Source organism: Poecile atricapillus, chromosome Z, assembly GCF_030490865.1.
Source record: "Poecile atricapillus isolate bPoeAtr1 chromosome Z, bPoeAtr1.hap1, whole genome shotgun sequence".
In the NCBI taxonomy this organism is placed as follows: Eukaryota; Metazoa; Chordata; class Aves; order Passeriformes; family Paridae; genus Poecile; species Poecile atricapillus.
Genome location: NC_081289.1, coordinates 117366577 through 117380508, shown reverse-complemented (window position 1 = coordinate 117380508; position 13932 = coordinate 117366577). Strand labels below are relative to the sequence as shown.

General features: G+C 36.2%; 1 protein-coding gene across 4 annotated transcripts in view; it reads left to right on the top strand.

Moving 5' to 3' along the window:
- Positions 1-13932, top strand: part of KDM4C (lysine demethylase 4C) — a 258313-nt gene that overhangs the window by 173576 nt on the left and 70805 nt on the right. For 3 of the 4 annotated variants that reach the window (XM_058827573.1, XM_058827574.1, XM_058827576.1), the window contains one exon: positions 1598-1706. The exons of the other annotated variant lie outside the window; for it this stretch is intronic. In XM_058827573.1, the coding sequence (XP_058683556.1) occupies positions 1598-1706 (109 nt within the window). The remainder of the gene's footprint in view (positions 1-1597; positions 1707-13932) is intronic. 4 annotated transcript variants of the gene reach the window in all.

The window sequence follows — 13932 nt, the reverse complement described above, 5'->3', positions numbered from 1 at the left end:
GCAGTTTGCCATATAGGAAGGCTGAGAGTCCTTCTTTTCTGCAGAGAACAGCAATTGTTTTGAGTCTGTTAGGTTGAGAGACATCAGAGGATAAATATTTAGTTGAAGGTTGATTGAAGAGGCTTTTTATTTATTGCATTTCTGTCTCATTAAGCTTAGATGATAAGACAATGTGGTTTAGCAGGTGGGCAGGTCACAATGAAAGGAAAATGGCTGTTACAAAAAATGTTTTAAAAAGTCTCAAAACGAGACTCTTTTCTCTAAGTTAAAACAGGAACAAACTGTCAGTATAATAAAAGGATTGATCTGCAAGCTTTATCTGTTTTTATTTGGGTTGAACTGTATAACTTGCTAATTGATACATCATCTTTATGTACAGCTCTTATTTCACACTTTGACCAATACAACTTTAAAGTTGTAATTGTCCCTGTGTGTCATATTATACTTTGACACATGTTTTTGTCAAAGATGGCTTATTGAAATATTGCTGCTCCAGTGTAGGAAAGAGAAATTATTTCTGTTTTCTGCATCACCCTCCATCTCCTTCAGATTCAGCCTGTTCTGTTCCTGTTAATCTGTTAAAATGCTCGTGTAATGTGTGTTTCTTCAAAATGTACAAGAAGTGGTGTGGGGCAAGCATTCAGAGCTTACAGAAATACAGTAAATGGGGTAATGAAAACAGACATACACTAAATGACAGGGAATAAGGCAAATATGAATCAAAAAATGGAAATATTTTCCTTTATTCAGATCTACTTCTTGTCTACCCCAAAAATATTTTTGAGGTAGCCTCAGAAGTCTGCTGTTTTTTAATAGAAGTGTCATTAACTTCTCTTCTGCTTCATGAAATAACAGTTTCAACATTAATTTCAAACTTTTTAAAGTTTCTCTTAGCTTTTCTTATTTTGAGATTCATGTATCAAGATTTGGAGTGCTTTCTGATGCATATACGAAGCATGTTTTATCATCTGATAAACCTCCTGATGTTGCATTGAAGTCTTAAATTTAACGCTGGTCCTAGGTACTAGCAGGTGCATTTGCTACTAAAGGAATTCCAGCTTATGTTGGGCATTGTACTGGTGGCTGGATCACTTTGCTGCTTGGATGCCATTGTGTCTATAGACAGAAGGCCTTGATAGAGTTTACATTTAATTTTGCATTTTGATAGATACATTGATTGTAATCACATTTGTTGTGTAAGAATGGTTTCTCAGGTCTGAGTAATGCTAATAATGAGTAATAAATGCTGAAACAATAAATTACACATGAAGCAAATAGTGTGGTGTTTATGTATGTCCCTGAATCATGCACCTGCAAAAACTTCTTACTTAAATAAAAAGTAAACTATGTGTAAAAATAGTTGCACTAAAATTTCAGTCTGAAATTCAGTTGACACGAAGTGGTAGTGTTGCAAGATTTGTTAAAATGTGTTAATGAAGCTTAAGAAAGCCTAATAAGGAAGTAATTACAGAAGGGTACCTTTAAAAAAACCAAGCCAAACCAAAAGGAAAAGCCAAATACACAGAAAGGAACAGCTTAAGCATTTGTATTTCTATGAGTTTTTTTGGTGGTATTTTTGACTTGCCACTTTTCACAGGTGGGCACATGTAATATGTGCAATTGCCATCCCAGAAGTCAGATTTGGTAATGTCACAGAGCGTACTCCGATAGACACTAGCAGAATACCTTTGCAAAGATTAAAATTGGTGAGTAGTATATTAATATATGCTCCATATTTGCATTGCTATTAAGGTGTTCCAATATTTGAAATGTATTAAAAATCTGAATTGTGATGGTTATTGCCGTGTAAAGAGCTGTAAGTTATGTTTAAGGTAAGAAATAAGATATCCAGGGTTTTACCAAGATGGGCCTTTTGAAACATAATGGCAGTTCATTAACAGTGGTAGCAGTCTTTGGTATTCTATTAAATGTAATTCAAACCTCTTCTTCCCCAAGAGAAAAATAATAAACTTGACCAGTATCAACTGTGAAAGTTTCATTTTTGGAGTTGTATTGGTGATGAAACCCAAAAAAACAGGGAACACTACGCAGTACATATTTTTGAGGTATTTTTATTAGTGATTTTTGCCTTGACTGTTCATGAAGGTGAAAGGATGCATGAACTGTTTGTTACATGGTCTCTACCATCAGGTATTGAAAAATATAATGCAATAAATCACACATTAAACAATGTCATTCAGGAATACTGAGGTACTCAAGAAGAGGATATGCACAAGTGCAGAATGTGTTTTTTTGCTATGTTATACAATAATTACTTAATCTGTCAGTGTGTACATGACTGTGCTGTTGTCAGATAGAAAGAAAGTGATTAGCGGCACACTCAAAGTCTTAGAGAAAGTGTAAGTTTTCTGGATCACCCCACATGGTTTCCAGTGGTCTATCTTACTTTGAATTCACTTATTTTGAACTATTAATATTTTCACTCTATTTATACTTTAATTTCATTTTATTCCATTCATTATTTTTTTTCTTTTGTAGCTGTGTATTTAACTGTGACAATGTGGCTTGGAGTGGTTTAAAATTTATAGCCTATCCTTCAAGTGGTAATCTGTTTTTAATTTTTGTTCAGAATTTTAAAATACTTGGTTTTCTCATATCCTTTAGAAAATAATTTAAAAGACATATGTGAAGATTGTTTATGTATAACATAAAAACATAAGGCAACTTGAAAATTGTTAATTCAAGAGCTGAAAACACAGAAATCATGGAAACGTTGTTGGAAATGACCTCCAAGATCATCAAGTCCAACCTTTGACTTAATAACACAAAGCTCATTGGGGACACCTTATCTCAGTCTGCCATATCTGCTCATTTTCTGAACCCTTCCAGGGACGGTGACATCATCCAGCTTCCCTAGGGAGGCTGTTCCAAAGCTTAACCACCCTTTCAGGGAAGAAATTTCTCCTGCTATTGAACTTAACCTCTGCTATTTGGGACAGTTTGAGGCCATTATGTCTTGTCCTACTGCTTTTTACTTGGCAGAAGAGGCTACCACACCCTCATTTCAGGCAGTTGCAGAGAGTGGTAAGGTTCCTTCTGAGCCTACTTTTCTCCAGGCTAAACAACCCCAGCCCTCTCAGTGAGTACTCACAGGACTTGTACGCCAGGCCCTTTCCCAGATTTGCTGCACTTCTCTAGATGTATGCTTGAGTACCTCAGTAAACTTCTTGGATCACAGGCTTCAAGGTGTGGCTTCGGCAGTGCTGTGGACAGGGAGAAAATCCCTGGCCCAGTCCTTCAGGCTACACTGTTGTTGGTACAGGCCAGGATGTCATTGGCGTTCTTGGCCATCTGGTTAATGCAAGGGCAGGACCCAGCTCTGGGCCTTGTTGAACCTCACAGCACGGCCTTGGCCCATGATCCAGCCTGTCCAGATCCCTCTGCAGAGCCTGCCTGCCCTCCAGCAGATCAACGCTCCCACACTGCTTGGTGCTGTCTGTAAACTGGCTGAGGCTGCGCTTGATTACCTTGGCCAGGTCATAAAGGTATTAAAGAGAGATGGTCCTGATTCTTGGGGAACACCACTCGTGACTGGCCACCAACTGGATTTAAATTAATTAATTAATTAATTAATTAATTAATTTGTTTGTTTGTTCATTCATCAGATGTTGAAATGTATTCTATGGACTGTCCATGACTTAAACACTGTAAGACAAATGGGAACATTTTGGAAAAGGTTTGAATTAATTTTAAATTATTATGAAGGTGTGGACCAATGTTCTCAAAATTACGTGATTTACAAACCTAGGTTTTTTCTGCTGAATATAAACAGTTGAGGAATTCGTAGATTTTCTTCTATTCTTTCTTTCAGTGGATGGAATATTGCTTTTAGTCCTTACTGCTTTTTCAGTTCTTGATGTCTACTTCAATATAAAATTACATTGAACCGCTTATATTGTATAAAGCTGTATATAAGCCTATGGTGTCTTGCAAATATATCAATGTTTAGAAATAGAGTACTTGCCTTCCTTAAATCTGTTTCTTAAAGAAGGGTTTGCGTGGAATGAGTGTTGTGAAGAAGGAACTTAGCTGAATACAGTAGAAATGAGAGGCAGGATACTTTAGAAGAGTCACAAATGCAATACTGTGGCAGGTAGAAGACAGCCTTTCTGTAAGGGAAGGAAGCACCAGAATCCTGGTTGACTCATTAAACCTTATTATTCCAAGATTTAATTTCTGACATTAAATTTATAATGAAATAGCTACATTTATATTAATTTAAGGGGAGTAGTCAGTTTTACCATTTCAAAAGGCTCTGTGATGATGTAATGCCAATAGACCAATAAAATGTTGCTTCTTGGGTAAAGGAGCAGAAGAAATCTGCCCTAAAAACACCAGCAGAGCATCTGTTTTTAATATTTTTACTTTTGTTGCAAGTAAATTACTGCATCTGATGATTTTACTTAGTTCAGTTTCAGAGTGAGTACCCTATCTAAACTAAGTTTCCAGAATTATATGATGTTACTCTGTATTTTAAAAATAAAAATTAATATGTGTACATATTCATGTATATATACATGTACATGTACATATACATAATGGAATTGTATGGATACTTTTATTTTCTTTAAAACACTCTATCAGATACTTCTTGTAACATATTTGTTGTTTCCTGAAACTAAAAAGTGGGGTTCCTACTTTGCTAAAGAGGTTGGCTGCCAATAGCCTTTTGTGTATGTTCTAGCCTTGTGTATATATGCCACATTATTCTCAATTCAAACATGATCTCTAAATTAATCTTCGGTTCCTTACTGTGATGCTACAGAATAACAAGCTCTCATACCCACTGGCACTGAATATTTTTCCTCAGGGGAATCCCAGGGATTATATGCAAATGTATTCTTTCTGAAGGAATTCCTGCCTCTTCTTTCCTCCTCCCAACCCTACTTCATCCTTACCTTTCATTTCTTTCCATTACCACTTGCTCTATACCTGACAGTAGACAGTTACACCATCTGCCTTGCTGTTAATTTCTGTAAAAGCATAGTGAATTTTTCACACCTGGGAGTATGTAAGCAATTGATGCAGGTCAGTTTTGCCTTTTGAAATTTTAGGGACTGTCAGTGCTGCTCTTCAGCAGTCAATACCAGCTTCATAGCTGTCCTATTTGATAGATTAAGGACACCTTTGTTCAACTCGCTCCATCATTCAAGCCAGAGAGTTACCAGAGCAAGGGTGAGCTTTGTAAATAATTTTTTGATATTGAGCCTTTATAAGGAGTAGCTTAAAAAAAATAAAAATTTGAGCCGATTTTTAAAATCCATTTTGTGATAAAGCATGAGGTATAATAAATAAATGTGGGCTTCCCTACTCTGCCACCTCTCCTTTACAAAATTTAGGATGTGTTTTGTTGATTTTTTTTAAATGAACAAAACACAGTGGAAAAAAATTATAAAGGAATAGATTAAGTTCTAGCATGAAGCCATACCAAAATGATATATTACACTATAGAAGCAAATGGTTTTAGTTGTTTGAAACATTTTCTATCCCTCTCCTCCTTCTTCCTCCCCCCTGAAATAGTAAGAAGCCCAGATAAACAGAATAGCTACTATTTTCAGAGATCTGTAGAGGAGGACCTGACATTTTCTTTAATGTCGAATCTACAAAGAAATAGCAAAGGAAGTAAAAAGCAAATGTTTAATTTTTTACAAATTAAAAAGCATCTGTGCAAACATGAACATATTGGTAGGCTTTTTTTTATTGCTTAGCTAGTAGATGTAATGATTGCTGTTAAATAGTTTCAATTCACTAGAAATTTTCGGTTGAAATCAGTGTGTTTCCTGTCAGCCTTGCCACTAGTAAATATTCAAGATATACTAATTTCTTCCAGAGTAAAACTCAGTATTTGTGTCATACAAATAGCAGTTTATAGCTTTAAAATTATTTTATTTAACTGTTTCATGTTTGCAAATTACTGGTTGTTTTAGCATGCCACCATGGTTTCAATTTTCTCTAGCTTTTTCAGTAGGTTACGTGTCATGTACCTTTACTGCTGAAAACTTACATGACAGTGAAATTTTCATTAAAAATTAAATATTTTGAATTTTTTTTTCCTGAATGCAAGTAGGCAAATAGAAAATTTGGCTGCTTTTTTTTTTAGGGGAAGAAAAGAATGTGATACACTCTGGTGAAATCACTTCTATTTTAAGGGCATAAACCCATAATATTATTTGACTTCAGCTGATTTCTCATGTGAAAGCAAAAGACCTCCTAGGCAACCTCAGTGTTGAAAGCATGCCACAAAGATACTATACCTGCAGTTTTTCCACATTATGTCTATATTTATACATTTCCTCTTTTTTCCAAATATGTATAAATGGAGAAATGAGATCATTCTGGTCTCCTTTTGTCAGACAGTCAGGCTTGGTTTCTTCATGTTATGATGTTCAAATCCATCAGACAGTTTGAGTTCAAATACCCACATGGAATAACAATTTTTAATTACCAAGCTAGGAAAGAAATAACTTGATTATGGATATTAAGTACCAGTTCTAAAATGAAATGGTTGAAGGGATATACTTTATCATATCACACATTATAAACCAATATTTTTCATAAACTACAGTATGCTAACTGTTTGTGGGCACATAGTTCAGCTGGTTTCTGTTCCAGTGGTCTCCAAGCTTAACAGCAGACATGATCTAGTGTGAAAACAGGAAGTACACAAATGCTAACTTAAGTGCTTTTAATCACATGTTACCAGTGTGAAAATGTTAGGAGCAGATAAAAGAGGCAAAGTTTCTGGGAAGTGATGGCATGCAGGGGCATCACTTGAAATTTATGTAAATGTAAATGCAGAGTTTTAGCTAACGACAAGTTGGAGGAAATATGTAATTTGTAGAACTCATGCTATCAATGACTGTGGTGTCAGCTTCTATCCCAATGCTGTTTAACAGCATTGAATAATTTACCCAAAGCAGGCAAAGCTTAGGCTTCCAGCTGAGTTTAGTTTTATTTAATTTATTTTTTCCTTGTTCCGTTTGTCTTTAAGTCTCCAAGAGAAGCTTGGTGTATGCTTATGCTTTTAAAATTCCATTTTTCCTTGGCTATTTATATATATGGGGCTTTGGGTCATAGGAAACAAACTGGATTACTTTGTGTGTCAAAGTCAATGATAAAACTTAGTTTTACTTAGGGAAGGGAAAAGCTTTTCCCCAACTGCCTTGATAGTCTCTGTTCTCAAAAGAGTGTTAATTACTCAGCTCTAATTATAAATATGAATTATAGCTGCATAAAAAAGTCTCTGGAGATGAGAAATTCAGACTGACCTCTCAAATATCAAATCAGCCTTTGAAAGAAAGTGTCTCTTGTCTTTCTATTTTAATAAAGCATGGGACTTAAAACTAGAATTAAATAAAAGCCCATGCTACTATATGGCCAAGGAATTCAAGCCAACATGAATATTGAGCCTAGTGTCATTCAGCGTTGCCAGGCATGTGACTTATAATGAATGTAAACCTTGTATATGAGAGTGTTTAAGTGTTTCATCAATTACAAGAGAAATACTTAAATAGAATCATTAGCATCTGTTCCTAGACCTCTGTATTTTGAAATGACAGCTCTAAAATCATGATTTCAGTGGCATATATAACAACTTCATAGTGAAATATCTTATCTCCTTTTGGTATTTTTTATGTTTTAAAATACTTGGGTATTGAACAAATTATGAGTCAATTATGATTGACTTTGTTCTTATAGGCAGCTGCTGCAATGCTGTACTGAAACAGTGGTGCCTTTGTTTCTCTATCTTTAGAGTTTCCTATTATTTTTAAACTTGAAATACTATTTCTCCAACAAAATAGAGGTAGAAAATGAGTTTTGGAATAGCTGAAGTTGCCCTGAAGCTTTTGATGACCTCAGATTTGTATTTGACAAGTGAACCGAGTATAACCACAAGTGTACTCTGACTGAAGAACATTATTTTGAAAAGAAATCTACAGTGTGATGATGACTGATCTACAAGCCTTTCAGAATCTGGCTGAAGCCATAAAGGTTTTTTAGAAGGCTGTACACTTTAAAATTTGCACCTGAAGGCAAATAATAGTGAGCTTGAAAGCCGAAGATTATAGTATTGAAAGGTACATCAATTCTGAAAATATAGAGGTTTCTCAGTGGTATGGCACTGAAGAATGGAATCAAAGCAAACATTTGTATGAGCTTTTAAAAGAATGGGCACATATTCTCCTGCATATCATTCTGTTTTAAGGATTAAAAAGGATTAAAGACATTTGAGGACACTGCTCATCTTCTCTGTTCTAATTTGTAATGAAATTCATTTGTTAAACTACAGTGAGCTAGCAGAACTATTGCAGCTGTGTTTGTGAAAAAGTAGAGAACCACTTGCAGTGATGTATACCAGTGTTGCTATGCATTTCTGGTGATACAAAGAAGTATTGATTACTTTTCAGTGTTTCCAAAAATATTGCTGGAAGGGCCATTGAGTAGAATTGTTATGCCATAGATACAATCATGTATTAGCTAGATCAGTGCACACATTGACAGGCAATGGGACCAAAAATAGACAGAAATCTTGACACAGATTTTAAGAAATTTCTAAATTGTTTTATAACTGTTAATGAAACAGATTTTAGTAATATACTTGATTTTAAAAAGCATTAAACTGAAAATAATGCAGTAGTTGCTTACTGCAATATATAATTTATTAAAAATGTAGTGACTCATTGCCATCATGTATAAAATAGAATTTACTATATATGATTTAGTCACAGTGTTCATAAGATTTTTAATAAGGATATTAAAAGAATATATTTTGCTGGGTGTATAGTACTTACTGTCAGAATAATGTGCAGATCCTATTGCAAACTGTCAAATTTGTATCTTCCAGTGGTGTGGTACTATCAAGTCTTATGAAAGATATGGAAAATGTTAGAAATGCATTATTATAAATAATGTCTGAAGACATGAACAGAAAGAGACATAAATATGTCTGCTGTTATAAGTGTAGTAGCTGTCAAGGATTAAATGTGTCCAGTGTATGTAGAATTTACAAATCTGGAGAAAGAAAACTGGCACCAGGTTTGTATCTGTAAGAAAAAAATTTGCAGACACTATAATCTAGGAAAATTTAATCTCTGATTGTTACATGCAGAAGTTACGTGCATGGTTTTTGTTTGTATAGGGTTTAAATACATATCATATTTTTGAATGTAAATTAAAACTGAAAAATTCTTCCATAATTTTGTACCACATCTCTCTTCAGGCTAGGGACAATCCCAAATATCTATACAGGCTGATGGATGAATAGATTGAAGCAGCCTGCAGGGAATGACTTGGGAGAAAAGGGGATAAAGCTGGACACAAGCTATCAATGTGCGCTTGCAACCCAAAAAGCCAACAAGTGAAGTGCATCCTAAGCTGCATGAAAGGCAGCATGGACAGCAGGTTAAGAGAGGGGAGTTTGTCCCTCTACTCTGCTTTTGCAAGAGTACTCATACAGCAGGAGTAGTATGTCCAGCTCTGGGATTTCCCAGCACAAGAAAAAATTATGGACCTGTTGAAATGGGTCCAAGACAAAAATGATCGAAGAGCTGGAGCACTTCAGCCACGAAGACAGGCTGAGAAGGCTGAAGCTTTTTAGCCTAGAGAAGACAAGGCTCTGGTGAAAACTTACTGAGGCCTTTTCATACTTAAAAGGAACTACTAAGAAAGACAGGGAAAGATTTTTTTTTTTTCCCGGAACTGCAGTGACAGGACTACCAGCAAGTCTTTTATACTGAAAGGAGGTAGATTTAGATGCGATACAAGTAAGACCTTTTTTCTTACACTGAAAGTGTTACAATCCTTGAGCAGGCTGCCCTCAGAACTTGTGGGTGCCTCATCATTGGAAGTGTTCAAGGTCAGGTTGTATGGAGCTTTGAGCAATCTGGCAAAGTGGCAGTGGGGCTGAAACTAGATGATCTTTAAAGATCCCTTCCAGCCCAAACTGTTCAAAGATTCTGGAGGACATGAAACAGTCTTAGGGACTTCCAAGGAACAAAACAGTAATGAGGTGATCACCCACTGATGTGTGAGGAACTGTTGGGTTTTTTAAAATGTGTATATAGTCAGTAGCACAGCAAAATTTATTCCAAACTGCTTTAGACTTATATATAATAAAAAAGTAAATTTATAGAAGATTGAATAATGCAACTTTATGGTGTCATAAATGCAACAGGTAATAATTGCAGTGATGTTTCAGTTAAAATCACCTTACCCTGGATAAAAAGGTGATGCAAGATGATGGAAAAAAAAATTCTGTTATAAATATACATTTTAAAAAGGGTGCAATATTCCCTTTCCTCCAGGCAGTGGACACTTTCCCTAATTGCCATGACTTTTCAGATATGATGGAGAGTGGCTTGGCAACTACATCAGCCAATTCTGTTAGGACACTGGGATGCATCTCACTGGGTCCTATGGACTTGTGTATGTTCAGGTACCCCTGTGGTCTTGAACCTGATCTGCTCTTACACTGGGAATGACTTCCATTCCCCAGTTCCTGTCTTGAGGTTCAGAGACTTGAGTGATGTGGGAAGAATGATTACTAATGAATACTGAGGCAAACAAAACTGTCGAGTACCTCTTGTTTTCTTTAATCTTCCATTTCTGACCAACATGCCTATAGAAGCCATTTTTACTATTCTTTGTATCCCTTGCCAAAATCAGCTCCAACTATACCTTAGCTTTCTTAATTTCTTAATTGTCCCTCCACAACCAGACAGCACTTCTCTTTTCTTGGATACCTGTCCATGATTCCATGTCCAGTGCTTTTCCTTCTTGTATTTCACTTTGTCCAGGAGGTCTTTACTGAGCCATGCTGGTCTCCTGCCTTCTGTGCCTGAATGCTTACTGGTGGAAATTGAGAGATCTTGGGCTCTAAGAAAAATGTTCTTAAAGATCTGAGAGTTCTGTTCTGCTCCTGAGTGCAGTTTTCTGGGGGTCCTATACACTAATTCCTTACATAACTAGAAGTTCAGGTCCTAAAATTCAGAGTAGTGACTTTAACCTTTCTTTGGCCCATAACCCTTGGGGTCATGAATTCCACTTCATTTGAGCCCAGGCTGCCACTGATCCTGACCTCTCCAGTTAGTTAATCTGTGTCAGTAAGCAGCAGATGCATTTCTCTGTCACCTGGGGTAAGAAATTATCCTTGATGCTCTCCAGGAGTCTCCAGGACTGCTTATATCTTGCTGAGCTGCTTTTCCAGCAGATGTCAGGGACTGTCCTGACAAGTCCCTTCAGCTGGATCAGAACCTGCCAGAGTGATGCTTCCTGCAGGTGAAGTAAGAAGGTTTTGTCAACAGGGTCCCCTTGATTGAGTGGTGGGTAATAAATGCAAACGTGAGATTTCCTTTATTGGATTGGCCTCTGATTTTCAAGCTCTTGACCTGGTCATTGCTATTTTTGATGATGGGTTTGTACAATCAAGTCCATAGAAAGGGCAAGTTGCCTGCCCCTCCTTTCCAGTCCATTCTGAACAGTTTGTCAACTGGAGAGCTCCAGTCATGTGATTCAATTTCATGACTGAAACACCAAGTTTCAGGGTTTGTGATTAGATAATAGCTTTCCATTTGCACAGTCACTTCTAGCTCCTTCTGCTTGTTACTTATGTTGCATGCTGTTTCTTAGGTTTGACATATTTTAAGGATAGAATGATGAGTAATTGATAAGTTAATTACTTGGACATAATTTGAAATAGTTCAGAACTCAGCTCAGTGAGAATTTTAGGTTTCAGCTGTTGTATTTGGATTTTTAGTACTTTTAACTAATTTTTTCCTGTTGTTTCCCCTCACTTAAAGCTCTCTGCCGCAAGGCATTTGTTGGTGATCCTTGGAACATTACTGTGAGACCTGTTCGCTGAAGGGAAAAAGGTCCAGTTCAGATTATAAGCTTGAAAACTTGTCTTCATGAACAGATACTGGTTTTCCTTTAGGAAGCTGACTGCTGTTTGAAATAATATTTATTATATATATATTACTATATATATATATATAATATATATATATATTACATAATAATGTAAGGAACTGCTGAAGAAAGTAGTAAGTTGATTTGCACAGCAAATTCTGGGGATTTAAAGTAAGTCAAGTTAATGTTCATTTGAAAGAGAAAAAATGATGGCTGGGCTACTGCCTGGGGTTACTTTTTTTTCCGGTCAGCTGAAGTAGCTCTCTCAGAGCTTTCTGTATATGCAGTTTCCAAGAAAAAGGAGAAGGTAGAAGTTTTAGATAAACTTTTATTGGTGGAAAAATTGTACAGTCTCTTAGAGACTAGTGATTTGTCCTAGTGTTTTTTTACTTTGCAGCTTTTTAAACATTTAATTTATTTCATGCTGCTGTTTTGTTTGGGATCCTTTTGTTACCAGGAGAAAGTATGGTCTCTCAGACAGCCATCACTATGAGTCTCCTAAATGCCCCAAATGAGAGACAACACTCTTTTGTTTCTGGAGAGGTGGAACATTTTTCCTGTACATGTGAGATCATTTGCTAGGCACATCCAGCATGTTTAGCCGTGTGGTCTTCAGGAATGGCGGTGTGTTGTTTTCATTACCAGCAAGCATTGCATCTGTCTTGTCAGCTCTGAACTTAAGCAGCTTACTTATTCCTTGTACCTTATCACAGCAGGGCACTTGGCAAGCTGTGAGACTACACTGTCCAAGTCTGACAAATATAAATCTTAAAGCAATGTCAACATCATAAGGATGGCACTGCAGCCTACATCATCTTCCAATTTGTCCAGTAGCCTATATTTTACAGAGTGACACTATGACAGAAAATTCTCTTGGTGGAGAGTCAGTGTTACTGTCTGCTTTTTTGAGCAGAGAAGGAAGGTTTCAGAAGGTTTCATAACAAAATCATACATAGATTGTCATGGAGTTCATAAAATGAGTAATGAATATGTTAACTTCATAGTTCAGGAAATTGAACTTTATGAAACTAGGCAGATACAAGGGCATATGAACACAAGCAGAGGCTATAGAAAATACCCTGAATTTGAAAAATTATATATTCCTCAGTTTTTTTCTATATCAGAGGAATAGCAGGATTGTTGCAATGAATTGTTCTTGAGCAAGTTTACATCAGCTTGATATTAAATAAATAAGCCATTGCAAATACAAGTTTTATTTTAAAGACCTTCTTATCCTGAGGAAGAGAGAAGAGAGAGGAACATACAGCAGAAAAATCCATGTTACCTGAAACTGTATAATATTCAGCTAACCACCCGGTGTATAGCTTGTTGTTTTTCTTCTACAGCATTAAAAATAAATTCCTTGATGATAGAGAATTACAGTCTTACAGTAGGGCAGCGCTTACATGATTTTGGAGAAATTCCAGATCTCTGACTAAGAAGGCTTGACTTGTATTGCAGATGTCCTTTTGGTTGTAAGCCTTTTGCTTTTTGACTATCATGGAAGAATATTTCTATGCTTGTTAGAGGTGTTTACCTTTTATAACTGATACCTGCTGGCTGGGTAATTTTGCTGCTGTAATACAGTTTGCAGTGTAGATTTAGCATATTCAGAACCTCCTATAATGCCTGGGCACTGGCATTATATGAAACCTGCCTTTGAGATAGCTGTCATGTCTCTTTTTCCTTATGAATTTTCTGTTTGCAATAATCCCATCTAGTTCTTTAACTAGTCATGGTAAAATTTATCTCATTACAGCAAGTAGAAATCGGATAGCTTTTAAATAGAGATTTTGCAGCTCTCTTCCTGGATGTGATTTGTTAGGTTAGTGGAAAATGTAGGAGATGAACATTTGCTAAATGTGTCTGCCATTCCTTCCAGAATCGCAGAATTGTTTAGGTAAAAAAAAGATCTCTCAGATAATCAAGTCCAACCCTTGACCGAACACCACCTTGTCAACCAGACCATTGCACTGAGTGCCACATCCAGTCTTTATTTAAACA